Source organism: Tachypleus tridentatus, chromosome 2 (genome assembly GCF_004210375.1).
Source record: "Tachypleus tridentatus isolate NWPU-2018 chromosome 2, ASM421037v1, whole genome shotgun sequence".
Taxonomy (NCBI): domain Eukaryota; kingdom Metazoa; phylum Arthropoda; class Merostomata; order Xiphosura; family Limulidae; genus Tachypleus; species Tachypleus tridentatus.
Window position 1 is genome coordinate 117,384,622 of NC_134826.1, and position 23,872 is coordinate 117,408,493.

The 23,872-nt window shown below is 35.2% G+C and overlaps 1 protein-coding gene across 2 annotated transcripts in view; it reads left to right on the top strand.

The window, feature by feature from the left end:
* The window catches only part of LOC143244913 (E3 ubiquitin-protein ligase MARCHF8-like), a 55,206-nt gene that overhangs the window by 27,786 nt on the left and 3,548 nt on the right, over positions 1-23,872 (top strand). The window contains exons 3-4 of one of the 2 annotated variants that reach the window (XM_076490458.1): positions 5,311-5,893; positions 14,672-14,835. In XM_076490458.1, the coding sequence (XP_076346573.1) occupies positions 5,311-5,893; positions 14,672-14,835 (747 nt within the window). The remainder of the gene's footprint in view (positions 1-5,310; positions 5,894-14,671; positions 14,836-23,872) is intronic. The other variant, XM_076490459.1, reaches the window with a different exon arrangement.

Sequence of the window (23,872 nt, forward strand, 5' to 3'; positions counted from 1 at the left end):
CTTATGTTTTTAATTCAAAAATTAAGCTTTATTTTGTTTTACCTTGATTCCTTTTTACGAATTTCAAAAAGTTAAAGTAAAATTATTAAAATTCGTAAAAAGGAATCAAAGTAAAACAAAATAAAGCTTAATTTTTAAATTAAAAGCATAAGTAGCATTAAATCCAATGTTTATATCTAGTTTACAGCTGTAAGAAAGAAACTGCAAAGCAACTAGGCTATCTAAGCCATAAAACGCCAAACCAACCAACCAGTTCAGAGAAAGTTAAATTAGCAGTACAGCATCTGGTAGCCTGTGCTATCCATTAATGTATTAATATTTTATATCGTTGTCAGTTATTGACCAGAAAGAAGTCTCCAAAAACTTCCGGAACATTCAAGAATACTTTTGATACTCTGTTGTTTACCGCAAGACAGAGTTTCACATTATTTCGTCATAAGTATTTCGCACATTCGCAGAAAACTTTATTAATGTTGATGGGTGGGGCTAACTTACTCAGTATTTGTTTACTAATTAGGACTTTTTTTTTCAGACAAGTTGGCTGAGTTAGATTATTATATTTCAAGAATGGTGCGAGTCATATCAGTAAAATAACTATTTAGTCAATGAATGATTCTCATTAAATATAATTTAATTTCAGTTCACTCTTCTTATAGTTGAAAAAAAAATATATATATATATATACGTGTAATCATACTTCTTCAATTTCTGAAATAGTTTATTTTCCAATGTTACAATAGCATCAAATAGTTTAATATATTTGGTAATCAACGGAATTTGGAATATTCTAGCAAGCAGTCTGAACTTTATAAACACAAACTTAAATTACACATAGTAATGGCTTGATTTCATAGATAATATGGTACCAAAAGTTATTTGAAAGTTTAAGCAGAAAAACCTATTTCGTATAATCTACAGATTTTGTCTTCATTTTTTTAATGGTCCATAATAGTGACCTTGTTATAGTAGTTCTGTTGAAATCAAAGAACTCGCAACATAAACAAATGATAAACATAAGTTTTAAATACTTGCAGCGTTTCGGGCTGGGACCTTCTACAGGTGAGTGATTTTAAACATTAATTTTTACAGTGGTTTGAGCACCTTTTACAAGCAGGACAGCATGGTAGTAATTAATTACGACAGTCATAAAGACATTAGTATTAACCTTATTGTATCTTTAAACACTACGGTTCATATTTAGCCCCTTAGGGATTTTGAAGAATTGGAAGCATGTGTAATATGTTTGTGTTTGTTTTACAGAAAGGCTATTAAGGCTATTTGACATCACTCCTAATTTTAAACAGATGACAACAGGAAAGGTCAGCAGCATTCATTACGAACACTTCGAATACAGGGATTGATCGTCTCATTATAATAGCTAGTTTCGATCCATAGACCCACACATCGCGAATCGATTTCCCTAACCACCAAAAAATTTGATGTCACTAAATGTCAAGAAAAAAAAACATTCAAAATGGGCATTGTGCAATAGATCTAAAGGAGTGCATATATGAACCAGTTGCAAATCACTTCTAGAATAATTATTGATTTTCTTAAATATATTTGAAACTTTTGCATAAGTTAGGTGAGAATAAAGTAGGAAAATGCTTATTGTTACGAAGATACAATGTCTTGTTTCCAAGGTTCGAAAAAATAGCTAGTACTCTGTCGTCAAAAAATAAAATACAAAAATAATGGGGATAAATAAATTAAGTGTTGGTAATAGAAAAATTGAAAGATGGATGGTGATTGAAAAACCATAACGTATGTACGTATACAAAATGTAAAATTTAAGCATATGTGCTTATGTATAAGTTGTTGAAAAGGAAGTCATTCTTTTTGCAAAAATGACTTTTATTTTATTTTTTCTTTTGAATATTAATGAATATGAAGTATTTTGAAATGTTTGATGTTGTGGTCATGAAACACAAAATGTTCGGTCACAGTTTTGTCTGGATCAAACGTTTGGAATATATAGATGCATTTGCGTGCTCGTTCTGTCAACATTCGACTTGTTTCTCATAGTATAATTTGTTTGTTTCTGAAGAAGAGGAAGGGTTTGGTTTATTTTGAATTTTACGCAAAGTTACACGAGGGCTATCTGCGCTACACGTTTTTAATTTAGCAGTGTAAGACTAGAAGGAAGGCAGCTAGTCATCACCACCCACCGTCAACTGTTGGGCTACTCTTTTACCAATGAATAGTGGGATTGACCGTCACATTATAACGCCCCCTCGGTTGAAAGGGCGAGCATGTTTGATGCGACGGGGATTTGAACCCGCGACCCTCAGATTATGAGTCGAACGCCTTAACCCATCTGGCCATGTCGGGCCTCATAGTATACACAGGTAATGAATTTGGACTTAAAGTGAGTTGTATCCAAGTGCTGATGTAACTGAATGTATTATACTATGAACGTGCACAGCAATATTTTTCGCATCGAGGACACTTTCTTATGGTGTTGCCAATTGTGCCATAACCAACATGTAATAATTTTTTCGTGCGGTACAAAATGATAGGTTTATTTTTATAAATGACTCCCACGGTTGTGTTTTTGAAGAAACTCAAAATAATTCTAAGAATATACAGCATTGTTGCTACTAATTTATTCTTGTGAATTATTCAGCCAATTAGCTGTTTTAAACATTAAGGTCAGTCTTCACATTTATTTTTTATAATTTGACTTCTACGTGTCATTGACTTGTACTGGTTTCGAACAATTCTGCCATTCTTCATTCCCCGGACAACGACGATCGAGAGTTTAAGACTAAACTTTGTATAATGTGTGTTTGGTGTTTTGAGTTTATTTTTTACCCTTACATTGATGGTCTATTTACATAGGCATTTCAAGAATATGGATTAAAATACTAGGGGTTACTGATGACAATTGGAATTCCTTGAAATCGGTATAACTCAGTAACAAGTAGTCAGTCGAATGATAGATTGGATTTCGCACTATCTTAGTGTATTAAAACATTTGTTTACATTTTAAAAATATTATGGCTCAAGTTGTTTTATTTTCCATTTTGATTTAACTCTAGAACAGCGGTTAGCCTTTAGCCTGGCATGGCATGATGGACAGGGCCCTCGACTCGCAGTCTGCAGGTCGCGTACGAACCCTGTGACTGAACATTTTTGCCTTTTCAGCTGTGGGGTGGTTTTAATTTAGTGGTCAGTTCCATTATTCTTCACTAATAAACAACCCAAGAGTTGGTGGTGGACGGTGTTGACTTGTTGCATTCCTTCTCGTGAATTTATTCTGTCATTTCAAAAGACTAGCACAAAGAGCCCTAAACAGATACGCAGAGACTGCTTGAACTTGTTTGACTGTGACTATTAACCCTGGTACACACACTCAAAAAAATTACGTTGCCCACACTGGGGGTCAAAAATGACCCCCACCAAAAATATTTAAAAAAAATTTATTTTCATATAAGCAAAGTATAAATTTGGACACAATATTTATTCTATACAATTTATGCATACACTCTGGGTAACTTTATGGTCATTGCAAGCCATTTTACTACATTTGATACACTTTGAAGAAGTTTTTTCCTTGAATCACGTGCGCATATTTGACACCATTTCCTAACGTTCTCTTCAGCAACCTTTTGTCTTTTGGAGGGATCACTTCATTTGTATCTTCTTCAGGCAGTAATTCATCAGTAAGCAACTTCAGAAATTTACGTCTTGCTCTTTTTTTGATACTTTGATGCGAATTCTGGATGGCGCTGGCGATAGAGAAGGTAAGCATTGTATGCGGCAGCATCAAGAATGTTATAAAATAGTGCCATTGGCCACCTTCTGGTCTTTCTTTTTGTGGAAAAGAATCTAACTATTTGGTCTAGTGTATCGACTCCTCCTTTGGTGGAGTTATAGTATGATATTATTTCAGGTTTTCCTGATTCATCATCATTGAGGGCTCTCTATTGAAACGTAGATAAGAATATTCTAGAATGCTCGAGAACATTTATAGAGTGTTCTAGAATGTTCTAGAACACAAAATTTCATATCAATATATTATTTGATTGTTTACCAGAAATGTAATTGAGTTTTTTAAACGGGGGTCAAAAATGACCCCCAATGTGGAAAACGTGAATTTCGACATCAGACAAGGGGTGTACTACCCCATTTGCATAAAATACATGTTAAACGTATTAGTATAGTATGTTATTAGTATAGATTAAATTAGGTACATTTTTAGGCCCGAAAGTCACACCTTTGATATTTCTATAACAACTTAAACACAAGTGGGCCCATTTTTGACCCCCACCGTGTGTATGAGGGTTAATAGAGATTCTATTGTTACAATTAAGTATTTATTCTGTAACAACCCATGGCTGAAGTTCTGTGTACTATATAATATCTTCTATACACATCGTTATGCTAATTATGCATTACTTACTTTTTCCATTTGAAATATGAAATTTATTAAACTCTCTGTGGAAAGTCTGAAAGCTGGTAGCCCTAAAAATCACGGTGGACAAAAGCACAAAGAGCCTATTGTGTAGATTTATGATTTACAAAATACAAATATTTTTTTTTGTTTTAGCATACAGCTACACGATGGAAAATTACAACCTGATCCTCTTTAGGGGAACCAACCCCAGATTTTAGTACTGTATGCTCGGAAATTCATTGTTGACCCAGCGGGAAGGCCTGGCATGACCAGGTGGATAAGGTTCTCGACTCGTAATCTGAGGGTTGTGGGTTCGAATCCTCGTCACACCAAACATGGGCACCCTTTCAGCCGTGGGGGCATTATAACGTTACGGTAAATCCCAAGAGTTGGCGGTGGGTGGTGTTGACTAGTTGCCTTTCCTCTAGTTTCTCACTGTTAAATTAGGAACGGCTAGCACATATAGCCCTCGTGTAGCTTTGCGCGAAATTCAAAACGAACCAAACCCACCGGGAGAACCAAGCAAACAAAATGTAAATGTGGAATGAATTTTTATTTATTTTTCATCTTGGTTATATTTTTCATTTGAATTATTCATTTTGTAGTATTTAACCTAAGTTTTTAATTTGCTGCATTATTTAGTTAGAGAACGAGGGGTATTTTGTTTATTTTTAAACTAGATTCAAATTGCTGACAATATTATCAAATATTTTAAAAGCTTTGTTTGATCCTAATCATTGAAATACTACAACGATTTAGAATGGGGGAGAAAATGTTTTTTTCATTTCGAAATCTCAAAAAGAGCATAATAACGTTAAAAATTTTTGTGAGTATATTCCGTAATCAGATTTAGGAAGAAGTGAATATATAGACATATAAAGAATTTTCTTTCTTCTTTTTTATTATTTCAGTGGGAAAAGTTGCGAATCTCTCCAGTAGAGCGACGAAAAATATTGTGTTCCATCACCTTTCATGCCATTGCCATTACTTGCGTCGTATGGTCGCTCTATGTTCTTTTAGATCGCACTGCAGAAGAAATGAAATCTGGTGCTCTCGAGTGGCCTTTTTGGACCAAGTTGCTCGTTGTAGTCATTGGCTTTACTGGTGGTGTTCTTTTTATGTATGTACAGTGTAAAATGTATGCACAGCTCTTTAGAAGGTGGCGGTCGTATAATCGAGTCATTTTTGTTCGAAATGCTCCCGAAAAGCAGATAGTTTCTGCTGATGTACTGTCTTTGAAGGGAGAGGATGTCGAAAGTACAGCAATGATAGACGATGACCATTCGAAGGAATTGTCAGTGGTTGATGAATTTCATAGCTGTGACAGCGGTAGCAGTAGTACTTTAACAGTCGATGAGAGAGAAAAACTAGAGAACGAGTGTAACAATGATGTAACAAGTAACGTGTCAACAAAGGATGAAGATCCTCTTATTGTTACAGTGGTAGCAGATGGAAATGAGAGCGGCAGTACGTGGAGGGATGAAGACAAGGAAAGTGTGTGACTCGATTATTTGCTTCGCATTTACTTTACTTTGTAAATAACTTATACGTGATATAATCATTCTTCAATGGATGTACTTTTACAGGATTTGCAATTTTTTTTTGCTTTTGTTGGTTATAGTCAAATTTTATAGCTCAAAGCATTATGTATTTTTTCTGACTTAAAATCCCGAGAAGCAGTGATTCTCAAATTTTTCAGGCTTGCGTACAATTTTTTGTTATTTTTTAAGCATGAACCAGTTTTAAGTCAAATTAAAAAGGAAAACTTAATAGCAAAAACTAATTTAAAAAAATTATCCATTAATGGGAAGTATGTGATTATGGTGAGATTATTTTAAGTTTGAAAGGAAGAAACAGTATGCAGGCACAGGACGAGGTTAGAAGTGACAAGAGAGTGTGTTTACATGCATGGGAAGCTCAAATTGTGATTATTACAGATGTTGTAAATTCAGTATTATTATTCTGTTTTGTTGGTTTTTTTTTGTCTTTTGTGTTGTTGTTTTTTTGCGTACCACCTACATTATATTTACGTGCCACCAGTAGCGCGCGTACCACAGTTTGAGAATCACTGATGTAGTCCTTGTAAATTTATATCATCGGTCTTTTTTTTTTTTTACCAGTTATATAATTAATATGGCATGCCCGTCAGAAATATGCCTGTTATTGAAGTTATGGAGTGATGAGCCTATTGTATTTATTCTGGAGATGAGACAGTAATAATGTCCAAAGTATAGCCAAGAAGTTAATAGAACGACCAAACATTTTATTGTGATGTGATAATTTTCAGATGGAATGTTATATGCGTTTACTTATGGCGTTTTAAATTTATGTAGTAGAAATATAGAATCTTTTAATCGTCTTTAGTTTGCTCTTTGGCTTTCGATGAGCTATTGAACTTTTCACTGGTGTGCATTGCAACTTGTAGATTATACTGTTTATCGGTTTTAATTCTCTATTTACCGTTACTAATCGTATTTACATTCTAATTCTAGTCAAGATACCTTCGTCTTTCTTAATTCAATGATAATCATTTTCTAAAAAAATCAGTATTTGTTGAGCATTTTGAAACAATTCAAAATGAGTAAATGATACGAAAATAACGTATCGACAAACCTCAAAAGCTTTTTAACTTTTAGTTGTCAAATTTCATATAAAATGTCCACTTGCATCGCAGACACTTTTTGTGAGTGATCAGCTTATATTTCTGCTTTTATTATTAACATTGCAATATTATGGTTGTATCGGACACTAAGTTATAAAAACTTCTTTTATATGAAATAAAGTGAGTAGTTCAGTTGTATAACGCATCATATTTATTTGTAACTGTACTTCATTAAATGAATTATGTAAGTGTTGGTTATAAAGCCATATTTTAGGCATGTAATAATAACCGAAACATAAATTGTCACGTATGAAAATTATTGTTATATGTAATCTTTATTTTGCAGTTGACTGTAAGAACTGGCGATTTTTTGATTTATTTGTACGTATTAAATGGTGATGGTTTAAATGATTATGTACTTTAAATAACATATTAATTTTGTATTACAAGTCTTTTTGTGTTAGATTCACTAGAGGAAAAAAGTTTTTAAAAGCAATACTAAAAAAATATATATTTAAGAATTGCATGAAAATACGCGTGTGTTTGAAATGGACAAATACAAGTCTTCCCCATATGTTAAATGTAAGGCAAGATTTAAATAAAACATTTTTCGTATGATTAATTAGGGCCAATTTCTTCAAAACGCATGCTATTAGAAAAACAACAAAAAATATGGTGAAATGTGCCAATAACAGTTAATGCATACATTATTCCATCTAAGAGAAAATTAACAATTTGTTTCGTAAAATTTGTTAATAATTTGTTACTCGGTTTATTGAAAAAAAATACTATTATTAAAATAATGACGATTTGCATTATAAGGATTATATAATATTACTGATTTGACTTTATACAATTTTTTAACTTATACTAAATGTCTGTAGAAATCTGTACAGTTTCATTCTATTTTTGTAAGAATTTTTTGCAAGATATTAAATGAGGAACGAACAATTTACAAATTACGAATTAAACTATATTAAATACTTATTATTTGCTAGATGGCAGCACTATGTATATTTTTTAAACCAAAATTACTTTTTCAAATCTCGAGAAAACGCGTCCAAAATGTATCCGAAACATCAAGTGATGCGTCATTGAACGCGTATTTCTACAAGAAGGTTATAATTAAATTAACATAAATAAATACCTTTACACAACTAACTTCCCGATCACACCACAAGTAGCCTAACCGAAACTCCTGTAACACTAAGAAAATCAAAATAAATACTCCAAAAATATAAATTATTTTCAAAATCGATTAAGAAGAGTAGGCATTCCTTAAAATTGTATCTCAACGGAACGGTGGCCCAGCAGGGCCAGGTGGTTAAAGCACTCGACTCGTTATTCGAGAGTCGCCGGTTTGAATCCCCGTTACACCAAACATGCTCGCCCTTTCAATCGTAGGGGAGTTATAACGTGATAGTCAATCCCACAATTCGTTGGCAAAAGAGTAGCTCAAGAGTTGGCGGTGGGTGGGAATGACTAGCTGCCTTCCATCTAGTCTTACACTGTTAAATTAGAGACGGCTAGCGCAGATAGGTCTCGAGGGTCTTTGCGCGTAATTCAAATCAAACTAAACCTTAACGGAACGATTCCCCATGTAGTCAAGCGCCACCCTTCTGCAATGTCAAAGCGGTTCGTCTGCGGACTTTCAACGCTAAAAATTGGCTTTTGATACTCGTAGTTGGCAGAGCACAGATGACAGTTTATGATAAACTTCAAACAAATAAACCGTGTAGTTACAGCAGCCAAATTTTCAGGTCTAATTTATTGTTCAAAACTGAGTGTAACCAAACACACAATGAAATCACAAACAAAATATGGGAAAGAGTTAGTTATATGCAATGTCTGACTGGCAAGAGCAAGGGCCCAAGAACTGAAAACACATTAAAAAAGTACACTATTAGCAGAATATCTGACGTTGCTCGGATTAAAATTGTTTTAAATATCCTGAGTTGTTTTGATTAAATGAGCCATATTAATCGTAATTTTTTTCCCCAAAAATCAAAATGATTTTACTTAAATATTTTGATTAAAATCAATAAAAATTACAATGTCCGAAAAAAATAAAAATTTGCTAAAACCATCTAAATCAAAGTACTGGGTACATTACTCCTTCTTCTTGCATGTGCTTTGCGTGACATTTCAAACTTCCAAAACAAAATTTACTACCATTTGGTATCCTAATTTTTTTTTTCTGTGTTTTCAAGCGTCGTTTGAGGCATATCACGATTTTATTATTGTTCCAATCAAGGCAGAATTGATTAAAAATGCGGTTTCTAGCGATACCATTAACCTTTTCATTGAAGGGAAGTTAAGTTTTGACATTTATGTATAGAAGTAAGGGAGAGGCAGAGGGAGAAAGCAAATGAAGGCTCCACGAAATTTTAAAATCGATTTAACATATAATTAACTTATCATGAATCGAATGATTAGAAGTCCTCACACAGAGAAGAAATACTTTCATGTTCACACGTTACAAAAAAGTCCAGCTTTTAAATTTGAAATAAAGTAGTCGTTCTGTTTGCTAAAAATAACTGCATTAGTCCTTTTGGTTCCAATTTGCTAGCCTGCGAAGCCGTCGCCATATAGTCCATTTAACTACCCGCACAGAGTTGTATCTATACCCCGAGTTTGGTGTTTGGAGTTTTAAAGATGTGGTTGCGCATAAGAAACAGGACCACATAGAGGGAAAGAGACATTTTTCCCTGCATGGTTAAATAAATGTAGCTAAAACATAAACTACAGAAAATACAAAACTCAATAATAGCTACAACATGCAAAGTTCTCAGAACTACAAACAATATTTCAACACAACTACGCCAATATCTCTATTGTTGTCAGACAAGCTTCGTAATAAACCATAGGTTATTTACAAAAATACGTGAACAAAAATGTTTCATTAAGCACAATAAAAAATGTCATATATGATGATCACATGCCTAAGTATATCTCCCTACTAAATCTAGTAAACTCGTTATGTAACCTACAGCCACCTACAACTAGTCAAACCCATAGCTAGATATAGTGTTGGTCTTATTTTAAAAGAGTATTTTATGTAAAAATAAAGTCAGCACTGTATCTTTTTATGGACAACTATGAAACTATTTCGTGATGACGACAACCCCACTTAAGCAAAAATGTATTCTTAGGACGAGAGGCCCGGCATGGCCAAGTGGGTTAAGGCGTGCGACTCGTAATCTGAGGGTCGCGGGTTCGTATTCCCGCATGCTCGTCTTTTCAGCCGTGGGAACATTATAATTTGAGGGTCAATCCACTGTTCGTTGGTAAAAGAGTAGCCCGAGAGTTGGCGGTGGGTGGTGATGGCTAGCTGCCTTCCATCTAGTCTTACACTGCTAAATTAGGGACGGCTAGCGCAGATAGCCCTCGTGTAGGTTTGCGCGAAATACAAAAACAAACAAAACAAGATGGCTGCACATTTTTTCACTATCTCTGGTTGCTAGGAAAGTTTATTTTTATCGAACAGAACCAAGCAATCAAACAGCCAAAGAGTGTGTCAGGTTCTTCCGGATCTTTTGACCAAATAACAACCACAGACAAACGTTAAATCCTGAAATTATTACAAACCCCTTAAGCTAATAATTAGTTTTACAAACCATTATCCTTGCTTGACTTGAAAATTAAATTACCAACAAAGTTTTTGGTACAGTGAGTTCGTAAAGTTTGCTCATAATCCAAAATTTGTTAAAGTACTTTTCTTAGTAAATACCAAAAAACGGTAATGTATCGGTTTATACGAATTAAATGTTCAATTAACAAAAAACGGAGGGAGAAATATGCTAATGTGTTTATTTTGGGAAAATTCATTAAAAATGTTTTTTAGCCTTTCAATTAATAGGTACGGTATAAGCCTATTTAAGCTGTTTAGTTTGCTACAAACACTTGTTTGTTATAGTTCCAAGATAATTGATGTTTAATTCATTGTTTGTAACTATGCGTGTACCAACCGGTGAAAGGTTATTTTCTTTAATACAACGTGCGGTTTCATGTGTAAGCCACGCCCATATTTTATAATATATACATATGAAAATAACTAAGACTACTTGTACATTAATACAGTTAGAGAAAGACATTTGTTGCTTAGCACTAGGCAGAAAATGGCACATTATATGCTTATCTCTTTGTTATGCCTCTTAGTGACCCCCAACTATGTGTGTAAGTTATTATTTTATTTATTAAAACATGTATAGAAAAATATCGTTTGATAGCTTAATAATTCTTACTTCAGATAAGAATAATTCAAGTTACTTTGAAGTATTTATTGTAGATAAACTAAACTTTAATTATTTGTTAGTTCAAACTAGTATTTTAGTAGAATTATTAAATTGGCAGTATTGAAGGAAAGGTTGAAGAGTATTGGTGACCTGAAACTGCTCATCACAGAACAAAATGTCAGAGATTAATTTACATAACTGTAAGTAATTTTGAATGTGTTGTTGGTTATGAACAATAGTAAAAAGTCATATTGTACTTCTCTCGTTAATAGTAATGTGCTCCAGATAGGATTGCCAACCCTTCCGGATTCGCGGGAATCCTCCTTGAATCGTTTATATTTTCACGGCTCCGGGAATGCTTGACAAATCTCCCGTATTCTCGAAGAAAAAGAAATCAGAACACAGTTTGTTTGTTTTTTAAATATTACTTGGTTATGACCAAAAAGCTCTTTTAGTATCACTCGGAGAATACGCAGTTCACATAATGTATGAGCTTCTTGCGAGCATATTTCGTGAAGAATTATTATTATTATTATTATATACTTAATTATATAACCAAATAACTTTCTAATTTTTGCAGTTGAATTACTTTTATAATGTTCCCCGCTAGGACAGCAGTAAGTCTACGGATTTACAACGCTAAAATCAGGGATTCGATTCCCCTCGGCAGATAGCCTGATGTGGCTTTGCTATAAAAAAAGGTACGCACATATATTTATAATATTAATTCAGAATATACACGAAAGACAAGAAATACAGCACTTAGCTAAGTCTCCAATCTTTTATTTTGCTGTTGACTGTCGATCAAACTTAATCACACTTTTTAATACTAATGATATTACTAACTTAATATTTTTTATTTAATTAAATAATGCAACTAAGAATTTTCAATATTAATAGACACACACTATGATCTATTACTCTTGTGTTTTATCTGGCTTTCTAACTATGCAATAAGTGTCGTTGGTGTTGTTTAATTTCTCGCAAAGCTACTAGAGGGCTATCTGCGCTGTTTTTTTGTGTTTTATCTTATAGCAAAGCCACATCGGGCTATCTGCTGAGCCCACCGAGAGGAATTGAACCCTTCATTTTAGCGTTGTAAATCCGGAGACATACCTCTGTACTAGTGGGGGGCGATGAGAGAACTATCTGCGCTAGCCGTCCTTAATTTAGCTGTGTAAAACTAGAGGGAAGGCAGCTAGTCATCACCACCCAACGCCAACTCTTCGGCTACTCTTTTACTAACGAATAATGGGATTGACCGTCACATTATAACGCCCCCATGGCTGAAAGGGCGAGCATATTTGGTGCGACCGGAATTTGAACCCGCAAACCTCGGATTACGAGTCGAACGCCTTAACACGCTTGGCCATGCCGGGTCCCGATAAGTTCAACTTATCGATGTGATTCCTTCGAAAAAAAATTTTGAACTGGAGGTGAAATAGACAATTTTTCGAACAAAACAATACAGAGTCATTTGAGGGATTGAAATTCTGGCTTTCTGTTGGTTATGAATAATAGAGTACAAAAATTTAAAGATAACTATTAGTAACTTGCGAAAGAGAGGATGCGATTTGGTTTATTTTGAATTTTGTTTTGAATTGAATGTGATGAATATTCGAACCATGATCATCAGATTACGAGTCGAGTGCCATAACCACTTGGCCGTAGAGGACACGCGTCAGTGAGCACGACAGTACGATATTGTGGTCGCGATGAATATTTTTATAGATTTTGTTATTATCAAGACATTCCTGTTCTTTCCCACGCTACAAGAATAATGTGAATTTCATGTAGCTAATTAGGAGTGAAAATTCTAACGAAACTGATACACACGATACAGAAAACAAAATGTTAATTCTGTAAGTTCATTCGACTGCTGAGAAGGTTTAAAACATCTCGTGTTACAAATGGATATAAATTAATGCACAGGTAACTACAGATTTACAGACATGAAAACCTGATAACATAAATGATTCCATCTATTACCATTTGTGATATACGGCGTGGAACAGAATTATCTACCCGCTAAAAGTGTTGTCCCATTGGATGATATTTGGATATGATACCTCTACATGCCTAAAAATGTAAATCCCGGGTAAATTTTTTCTTACTAGAATGTACCTTCTATAAGTTTACTGGTTTATAGTGGTCATCCAGGTAAGTGTCGCTCGAACACGGCTAGATTCTCGGCAACAGAACTGATCTGCTATATATGACTGACCAATTCTTCTACTGCTGCAGCGTCACTGTACCTACAATTATTTCTTCTCTATGCATACAAAAACACAAGCGTCGGAATAACCTTAGCGGAAGTTGCATTTATACGTTTGTAAGTGTAACACAAAATATTGTTCTAATCGGACAGTATTTCGCATGGGTGGTACACAATCGAGCCACACCCTGTATATTATTGGATCTGTTAATAAATATGTACTTAATATATATATATTTGAGAAGTAATTAACACAGAAAATACTCTCTAAATTGTCGTATTAAGCCTTTAACATGTTGGCAGGTGCTGTTTTGAGAATTTTAACGCAGAAGCCGGTTGTAGCTAAAAGTTGGTGTATTGGACCGCGTATCCAAGGGTCATTGATTCACGCCCTGTATCCTCAAAAAATCGTTTGTTACCTGCACATTGAGACAATGATTTTGTTGTAGTTTAAGAGTTATTAACTCTCTGATGAGAATATCTGAAAAATAAAAAAATTAGGAAGGGTTAAGAATATAACCGACCATAAGCATTTTATCATATTATCACTACTGTAGGTTTGTGCGAATTGTTATCTAAATCGTATATAGACTATTTTAGACCCATTTTGACATTAGTTCTCGCAAAGCATCGTATTCTAAGTACTTAGTATTTCAATACGATATGAAAGTGGTGTTATGCGTGTGGGATATATTTAGTCTCGTATTCATATCCTTCGAAAGAGGAAAAGCAAAACATTTTACTAATAGTATTCTAGGGTTACGTGAAGAAATTATACAGAAAACGAATATATTAAGTTTGTAGTTTTAACTACTATAAATATCTATTATTATTATCATCAAAATCAAGCTTAAGCATTGTAAATTTTTATTTTACTTGATTTTTTTTTATTTTTCTTATTATATAGCTTTTATGGCTTTGTTTGTTCTATATATAAATAGTGTTTCAGATGTGTTTTGGCTGTCATAGGCCTAGCCTATGAGCGAGAAACCCTCGGTCAGTAATGCTTTGTAGACGAAAGATAATTATGAAATGGTATATTTACACAACCTTGTTTGGAAAGCTTTAAACTGTTAATTAAAGGAACAAGAAGATGAAACAGTTTAAAATATCGTTTTAATCAAGTTTGTTGGGTTTTGAAAAACCCCGCTGTTTACAAATATTAGGCCTTTTATGCCATGGTATAGTTATTATTGTTTATCAATGAATTTATTTAACAGTTTTGGAACCTCCGACGACAAAAACTGTAGTGGAAAAGCAAGTGAAGTGTTACACTTGTGAAGTCGATTTCACCAAGGAAACGTTTACCATGGAAAACACGTGTGTAAAACCCCCAGAGTCAAGAATCCCAATCACTTGTAGCCCTAATTATAAGTTCTGTCAGGTTGGTCATTACATGTGAATCTAGTATTTTAACTGCTGATTGAACTAGTATAAATCCCCACTAAATCACTAATTTATTAATTTGAAACATTTACGTTTATACAAATAAATCAAATTTATAAACACAATTTATGTTAATGAAGTAGCACTTTGTATCCAATATAATTGTAGTAAATAACTGAGTAATTGAATCTTGATCAAATTATAATAATTATGACGGATTTAATAGTTTGTTCTTTAATGGATTTAGAACATTTCAGAATGTTTTAAGAGCACTAAAGTTAATTTAAGAACACTCAGGTAGTTTAAGAACATTGTGAGGTTGACTAGAGTGAACCTTGAATATTTATTAACGAATATACGATTTGTATAGTTAGTGTATTCCCGATTTTTTCCTCTATAGTATAATAGTCTGGTGGTTATGATGCTTGACTCGCGAGTCTCGAATTCGAACCCTGTCACCAAATATATTTGCCCTCTAAGTCGTGGATACATTGTAATACGACAGCCAATCCTTTTATTCCATAAGAGCAGCTCAAGACTTGATGGCGAGTGGTCTTGACTAGCAGCTTCTCTTCTAGTCTATCGCATCAAAATTAGAGACGTTTAGCGTAGGTAACCTTCGCGTACCTTCTCGCGAAATTCAACAAACATTTTCTCATATATTTGTTCATGTTATGTGGAACGTTTTTGTTAAAGAAGCTTGCGAAATTTGCCATAATTAGATGAAATTATATATTTAAAGACGAAATAGGATACATCAGTGGTTCCTAACCTGGGTTCAATCGAACCATAGGTGTTCCGTGAGTCAGTCTCAGGAATTCGGCGGAGGTCAAGACACACACACTGTGTGTGTGTCCGTTCCGTTCACCCCACTCGTATGATTTGTGACGTTATGCTCCAGTTGGCCATCACTGGCTGCGACTGATCACGTCACATCACTTGGCCTTAATATCTGTGTTGCAGGGAACTTTGTGCGCTTAGCAGTCGATTTGTGACTGTAGTAATCGTGTGTCATTTTGATTTTTTTTCCTAATCTTTCAATCCCTTCATACTATCTATGTCGAGCAAAAACAGAAAGTGGTCGGACGAATACGTACAATATAGATTCACGTGTATAACGGAACATTATGAGAGTCAGCATCCTCAATGTATGATTTGTAATGCCAAGTTGAGCAATTCTAGTCTAGTACTGGAAAAACTAAGAAAACGCTTCCTAAAGCTGCATGGAGATGGGAAATACAAGAACACAACGCTTGCTGAATTCAAGGTAAAGAGAGCCAGCTTCGATGAAAAGGTTACTTTGCCTGTTCTCGGCTTTGTACCTATCGACAAACCGATCCTCAAAGCAAGGCAAATCACACACCATTGGTAGAGCACTCGTAACAACAGCTGCGTTGAAGATGGTGAATATCATGCTGGGAAAAGCTGCTGAAAATACGTTATCCCAAATTCTTCTTTTAAATGACACCATCAGCAGCAGAATAGATGACGTAAGCGATGACATCTTGGCTCAAGTAGTTGCAGATCTTATTTCAAGCCCAGCAAATTTCAGCCTTCAACTCGACGAGACCACCAACGTTTCCAATCTAAGCCATCTTGTTGTATTCGTGCGCTATGTGAAGAACGACGAGATAAAAGATTTTTTTTATTTTGTAAGCCTCTTACAACAACAACTAAGGCAGCCGACGTGAAGAAACTTGTGGATGACTTCTTCAGAGACAACGATCTTTTGTGGGATATGGTTTCTGCAGTTTGTTCGGACGGAGCTCCAGTCATGCTGGGACGAAACTCTGGTTTTGGTGCGCTGGTGAAAGCCGATGCACCACACATCATTGTAATGCACTGTGTTCTGCACAGGCATGCGTTGGCAACAAAAACCTTGCCTTCAAAACTGGCAGAAGTACAAAAAATTGTAGTGGAATGTGTGAACTTTGCGAAATAGTGCCCTCAAGTACCACATCTTCAAAGAGCTGTGAAATTAAATGGGCTCTAAATTCGAGGGCCTTTTGTACCATTCTAACGTTCGGTTGTTATTCCGGAGAAAGGCGCTGAATCGTGTTTTTACCATACGTGTGAAATTAGCCCTGTTTTTGCGAGAGCACCGACATTGTCATGCAGATTGCTTCGAAAAATCTGAGTTCATTCTCATTTTGGCGTACATGGCCGATATCTTCAATGCTCTCAATCAACAGAAGCAGGGCGGTGGAGTCAACATCATCGAAGCGGAAGAAAACCTGAAGGCATTTCAAAAAAGCTACCGTTATGGAAACGACGAACAGAGAATGATAACTTCGCAAACTTTCCCCTGCTGGACGACTGTTTAAGTAAGATCGAAGATGTGTCTGAAATTGGAGATATTTCTGTACCCAGGCAACTGAAGCAAGCAATTGCCATGCAGTTAGATGAGTTCGCAAAGTCTCTCGACGGATACTTCCCCACCAGAGAGTCATATCCAGCATGGGTGAGACAGCCGTTCACGTTTAGTGTTGCGACAGCAGATGTCAATGATGAATACCTCAACGAAATCATTGAACATCAGCAGCGTCAGGCTCAACAGCAACTCTCCAGAACAACAACGCTCTCAACGTTTCGGTGTCACCAAATCGTAGCGTACCCTCTTATTGCTAAGAAAGTCCTTGAGATACTCATACCGTTTATTACAACGTATCTTTGCGAGCAATCCTTTCCGAGGATGGTAGACATAAAAAAACGAAGAAAAGGAACAGAATTTGTTGCGAAAATGATATGAGAGTGACACTTGCCAAGGTGAAGCCGCGCATTTCTGAACTTGTCTCTGAAAGGCAACAGCAAAAGTCACATTGATTTGCAGTAAATATTCATGGAGTTGTGTTTTTGTTTTTGTGTGAAGTTCATGTTTTGTTGGTTTTGTTCTTTGAACACAGTGATATTGTGTGCAACTGGTGCATGGTTTATTTTGTGTACTAATAAAATATCTACTTATGTTTTGAATTTGAAAAAATATATTTTATTTTTCCAATTACAAAGGGTTCAGTGAATGCGAGTACGAAACTTCTGGGGTTCAGTACCTCCAACAAGGTTAAGAACCACTGGGATAGATGGAATGAGCAAACGTGTGTTTTAATTTTCAGTCTGTCTGAGCTAATCTGATTATACAGTCATGTGAAAAAGTTAGGACACCCTATGAAAGCCTGTGTATTTTCGTAACATTTTTGGATATATAGATATTTAATCTCAATTTCAACAATACTGAGATATTATAGGAATATAACTAAACAATTAAAACTGAAGAAAAGGCTTTTCAAAATCTTTTTGTAAATGTAATTCTACAAAAATGCATATTCTAACTGAGGAAAAGTTAGGACACTCCCACATTTATTCCCACTTAAAATGGCTCAACTCACACACAGGTGTATCACACCAGGTGCACATGATTAGAAGATCGTTACTCAGCATCTTGAAAGAGGCTTACCTTATTTAAACCTAAGACATTTAGTTTGGTGTGCTCCTGACTGTTAAAGTGAGAGTGAGCACCATGGTGAGAGCGAAAGAGCTGTCTGAGGCCTTCAGAAAGAAAGTTATGGTAGCTTATGAGCCTGGTAAAGGATTTAAAAAGAATCCGAAGGATTTTGAAATCAGCCATTCCGCTGTCCGGAAAATAGTCAACAAGTGGAGAGCTTTCATAACAACTGCCAATATGCCCACGTCTAGTCGTCCAAGCAAGTTCACCCCGAGAGCATAAAATGTCATAACAGGACCTACAACAGGCTCTGGCTACTGTTGGTGTGAAAGTGCATACCTCTACAATCAGAAAGAGGCTGCACAAGTTTAACTTGCATGGGAGGTGTGCAAGAAGGAAACCTTTGCTCTCTAAGAGAAACATCAAAGCCAGACTGAAGTTTGCCATAGATAATGTAGACAAAGACCAGGACTTCTGGAATAATGTTCTTTGGACAGATGAGTCAAAAATTGCATTATTTGGACACGTAACAGAACAGAGGACATGTTTGGCGTAAGCCAAATACAGCATTCCAGGAAAAGAACCTCATAGCAACTGTGAAGCATGGAGGTGGAAGTGTCACGGTTTGGAGCTGCTTTGCTGCAGCAGGACCTGGACAGCTCACAATTATAGAATCCACCATGAATTCTACCGTGCATCAGAGGGTGCTTGAGGATCATGCGAGACCATCTGTAAGAAAATTAAAGCTGAAGCAGAACCGGACCCTTCAACACGACAATGGCCCAAAACATACCAGTAAATCCACCAAGGACTGGCTGAAAACTAAGAAATGGAGAGTCCTGGAATGGCCGAGTCAAAGCCCAGATCTTAATCACATTGAGATGCTGTAGGGTGACTTGAAACGGGCTGTACATGCAAGAAACCTCTCAAACATCTCACAGCTGAAAGAATTCTGCATTGAGGAGTGGGGCAAACTTTCTTCAAACCGATGTCAGAGACTGGTAGATGGCTACAAGAAGCGTCTCACTGCAGTTATTTCAGCCAAATGGGGTAACACTAGCTATTAGGGGTAGGGTGTCCTAACTTTTTCCTCAGTTAGAATATGTATTTTTGTAGAATTACATGTACAGGAGATCTTGAAAAGCCTTTTCTTCAGTTTTAATTGTATAGTTATATTCCTATAATCTCTCAGTACTGTTGAAATTGAGATTAAATATCTATATGTCCAAAAATGTTACGAAAATACACAGGCTTTCATAGGGTGTCCTAACTTTTTCACATGACTGTATATCGTTGAAAAATTTACCAATATCTGACCAATCCTATCCTTTATATTATATATATATATATATATATATATATATACACGCACATTAAAATTCTTGTTTACCTGCCCCCTGATAGGACAGCGATAAGTCTCTAAACTTACAACGCTAAAATCCAGTGTTAAATTCCCCCGTAGTGGACACAGCGGATACTCTATAACAAACAAGTTTGTTTGCCTAGAAAGATATGGCTGAAAAGCACTGACGTGTGAAAAATAAAATAAGGCTCTGAATGCTATTTGTTAAGCACCTCATGCCCAGGTAGTTAGGCTGTTCAACTAGTAATCTGCTGGTCGCGGGTTTGAAACCCCTTACCAGGAAATATGTTATCTCTTTCAGCCATAGAGGCGTTATAGTGTTACGATCAAACCCACTATTTATTGGTAAAAGAGTAGCCCAAGAGTGACGACTGGCTAGCTGTCTTCCCTGTAGTCTTTCTCTGCTAAATTAGGGACAGCTAACGCAGATAACCCTCTGCGCGAAATTCGAACCAGTTTGTTGTACGTATTAACTTAACAACTTCGGAAATGTTTAGTCTTACATGATATTTGCAAATATATTTATGTATTTAAGTTTGTTCAAAGTGTATCCGGAATTCGGTTTTACATTACGATATAGATGTATTTGTTGGGACCAGTCTATTTTGGAGGTATTATAAGGTGACGATTAATCCCACTATTCATTGGTAAAAGAATATCCCAAGAGTCTGCGGTAGGTGGCGATGACTAGTTGCCCTACCACCTAGTCTTTCATTGCTAGATTAGGGACTGCTAGCGCAGATAACCGACCTGTAACTTTGCGCGAAATTCCATACAAGCAATACTAGTCTTAAGCCCCTTTGATTTGAAATTGAATTAATTTATAAAGAAGATTGGATTGTGGGAAATCAGCTGCGTTTTAGCGCATATTTTTTTCGCGAACATTACACTTGCTAGTATTAATAAACGAGGTTATGAAATCCTTTTTTTTTTCCGTAAAAGACTGATGGTGGCTATGGCTGTTGGAGATATTTCCACTATACCTGAGTTTTCCTTAAAAGATGTAAACGTTGATGTTACTTGAACAGCGACATTGCCGCCATCTTTACCGGATTAAAAATAAGGTTGCAGAAGATTCCAAATTAACTATTATATCAAGAGGTCGTTTCAAGACTGTGCTTAAAAGGTCAAAAATAAAACTTATTATTACACGCATCTGTACCTTGTCAGTTATGTTTTGGTATTACTACACCAAATAATACAAAATTTCCTATGTGATAAATGTCTATATTCGTGTATTATTTACCACAACTCATGTAAAATTTAAAATTTTTTTACAAACGTACGTGCGCACACACACGCACCAAACGTATCATGATAGCATTTTTAAAAACATAATTCTAGAAAATCCGGTAACGCTCTCTAAACAAGAATAAACTAGCTCAAGAGTCCTGTGCATATTTTTGTTTATACAGTTACGACAGAAAGTGTTTGTACACCTGTGTCGTGTGTATTTTTTCCTTCATAACTTTAAAAAGTATCACGATTAGGATAAGGAACGTGTGGTGTATTGTTCATAATTGTAGAGATGCTTACTTCAACCCCAGTTTCCCTTATTACTTTCTGTATGTCATTCCGTATTAAACGAGGGTTCTTACTAACTTCTCTGAGAACCTTCCTCTTGGTTTTCTCTGGAATTTTGGTGGGGCGTCCGGAACGAAGGAGGTTAGCAGTTGATCCTCTCAGCTTAAACTTGGCAATTATGCTTTGAACAGTAGATTTTGGCACATTAAGTTGTGTAGCAATACCGGAAACAGACACATGAGACGATTTTTTTAAATCACTGGACAATTGTTTCCTGTTCATTATGATAACCAAGCAGATGATGACGGAGACGGCGCTAAATTGCCAGAAGTAGATTTTTTGCTGGCTAAATTCCAACAATTATGAACCCAGTGTCTAGTTCTGGAATGGTATAATATAGTTTATTCGCCAAACTAAACAAAATATTTACGGGAACATCAGTTTTTTCACACGTTCTGAAATGTACGAACACTTTCTGCTCCTCCTATTTTTGGTTATTTGTTTATAAATAGTTTATTTGATGTTTAAGTTACATAAAAATATGTAGATTTGTTTTAATGTAATATTTATAATACACTATACGTCTATTAGCCTAATTGTGATACTTTAAGTTACGAGCAAAAAACTACTCGGGACGCAGGGGTACAAACACTTTCTGTCGTAACTGTATATGCTAATAGAATAGAGAAAACAATGACACGTAACTCTCAATCATTTGCTATCTTTATTATTTAATTTTTACCTAGGTTTAAAATCAGAATATACTTACGTTACTGACACTAGTTACACACACACACACACACACACACACACACACACAAAATCAGTTGAGCGTGTAATAGCATGTGAGTAGACCTATCACTTCTTAACTTGTCACGTGTAAGGACCTATCCCAATTTTTACACAGCACTTAGACCTTGGATCTGAAAAATAAATACTTTCCCTACTTAAAAATATTTTTTTATTGTGTATGATACTAGTGTTTGTTTGAGATGGTCGACCACTTACCATGCAAACATAAATACACTACAGACGTCTTAGTCAAGTCTCAATAATTAGTAACGTATAATAGCAGTTTTATCTCGTTTTTTGACCGAAGTAACACATAAACTATAGAAAATCGTTGTTTGTACAAGTCACACCTAGATGGTATTATGTTAAGTAATTTTTTCGGTTGCCATTAGTCAAATCATAAGTTTTGTATGTAAATTGGAACGTAAGGCCAAGATCTCTAGAATATGACATTGCAAGAATAGTTTTTACTATAACCCTAATCCAGGCCACTGGACACCGTAATATGTGCATTATGCTTCCTGGATCTGTTTTTTTTTTTCAACTTAAATTATTTTTTGTCATAATCTCTCTCTTATTCTTGCACAAGTGATTATTTGTTATAATTGTAACTACTTTGGAATATCTTTCTTAAACAGAACTAAATATTGTAAAAAATTAGTTACAAAATCCATAAAATTCATACTTCTTTTTTCTAACCAACCAAAAGTTTCAGTTGATTTATGTTTGGTCATAATCGTAAATAGCCCTCCCCTGGTGTTTCAATGGCAAGTCTGGGTTCTTATAATGTTTAAATGTCAGAGTTTCATTCCATTTGCCTTTTTGTTCTTGTTTTTCTCTATACCAGCAAGTATCTACCCTGAACTTGGCAATGTTGCACCAACTTCGGAAATTAATGTAGAAATGGGGCAGTTATTGCAATGTCCTTCGCTGGTCGAGTTGGTGGTGTTTGAAGTTCCATCTAACGAATGCTGTGAGAGAATGACAAGCCAGCTATAGAATGCAAAGGAAGAAACTGGATTTTCCTATCTCATAACCAAGACTTAACAATTCCAACTTTCTGCTTTGTTTTATTGTGGATAATTCTTTAGATATTCGTACTGACAATCTTTCATTGATCCGTTAGGGACAGTTGTGTAAATTTCAATATAAAAACACACCCCATTTTTTCGTTATCTCTTAGTAAGTATGTTAACGTCACTTCACATGTATCCAGTCTCCTTACTTCTTAAAAAGCTAAAAGCTAACTTTTCAAATTCAGATTTATTTGTAAATTTCCTGATAGATGCTCCAGTGGTTGGGAATTTCAGATTGTTTTCTTTTCTTATGATCTGCTGTTGCACAATTATCTTTATTTCGCAATTAAAAATTATTTATTAATTTTTTAACACTGGTTGTACATGAAGTATTCTATTCGAAAAGTAATGTGTACAAAGTACAACAGCTATGCGTGGAATAAACTAAGAATTCAATGTCCAAGCAGTTGTGTCATCGAAGGTAAACCGTGTTTAACCAATTTTTCATCTAAGGAATAATGCATTTACTCACTCACCCTTACTTCCATGATAAGCAAATCCTGGCTGTGCCAAGAGTTAAAACAAAGACAAATTCCAGTTTATTATTTAATACGATTCTTATGGTTAGTTTGCTCACGTCTTTTGATAATACTACCCCAGATAAGGTGATTCTTTTGAATTTGTTACAGATAAGCAAAAGTGCCCGTCATTGACGGGAAAAGTTTAAGTTGGTGTATCAATTTAAATTATTTCATGAACTTTAAAAAGGTTTGTTGTGTTGCACTCTTGGTTTCGCTCGGGAAAAGTAATTCTTAATAATTTCAGTCATGTTAAGAGACGCTTAGTAATATAACATACGATAAACCTGTGTTGTAATCTTTAAGCTACATCATATTTTAAT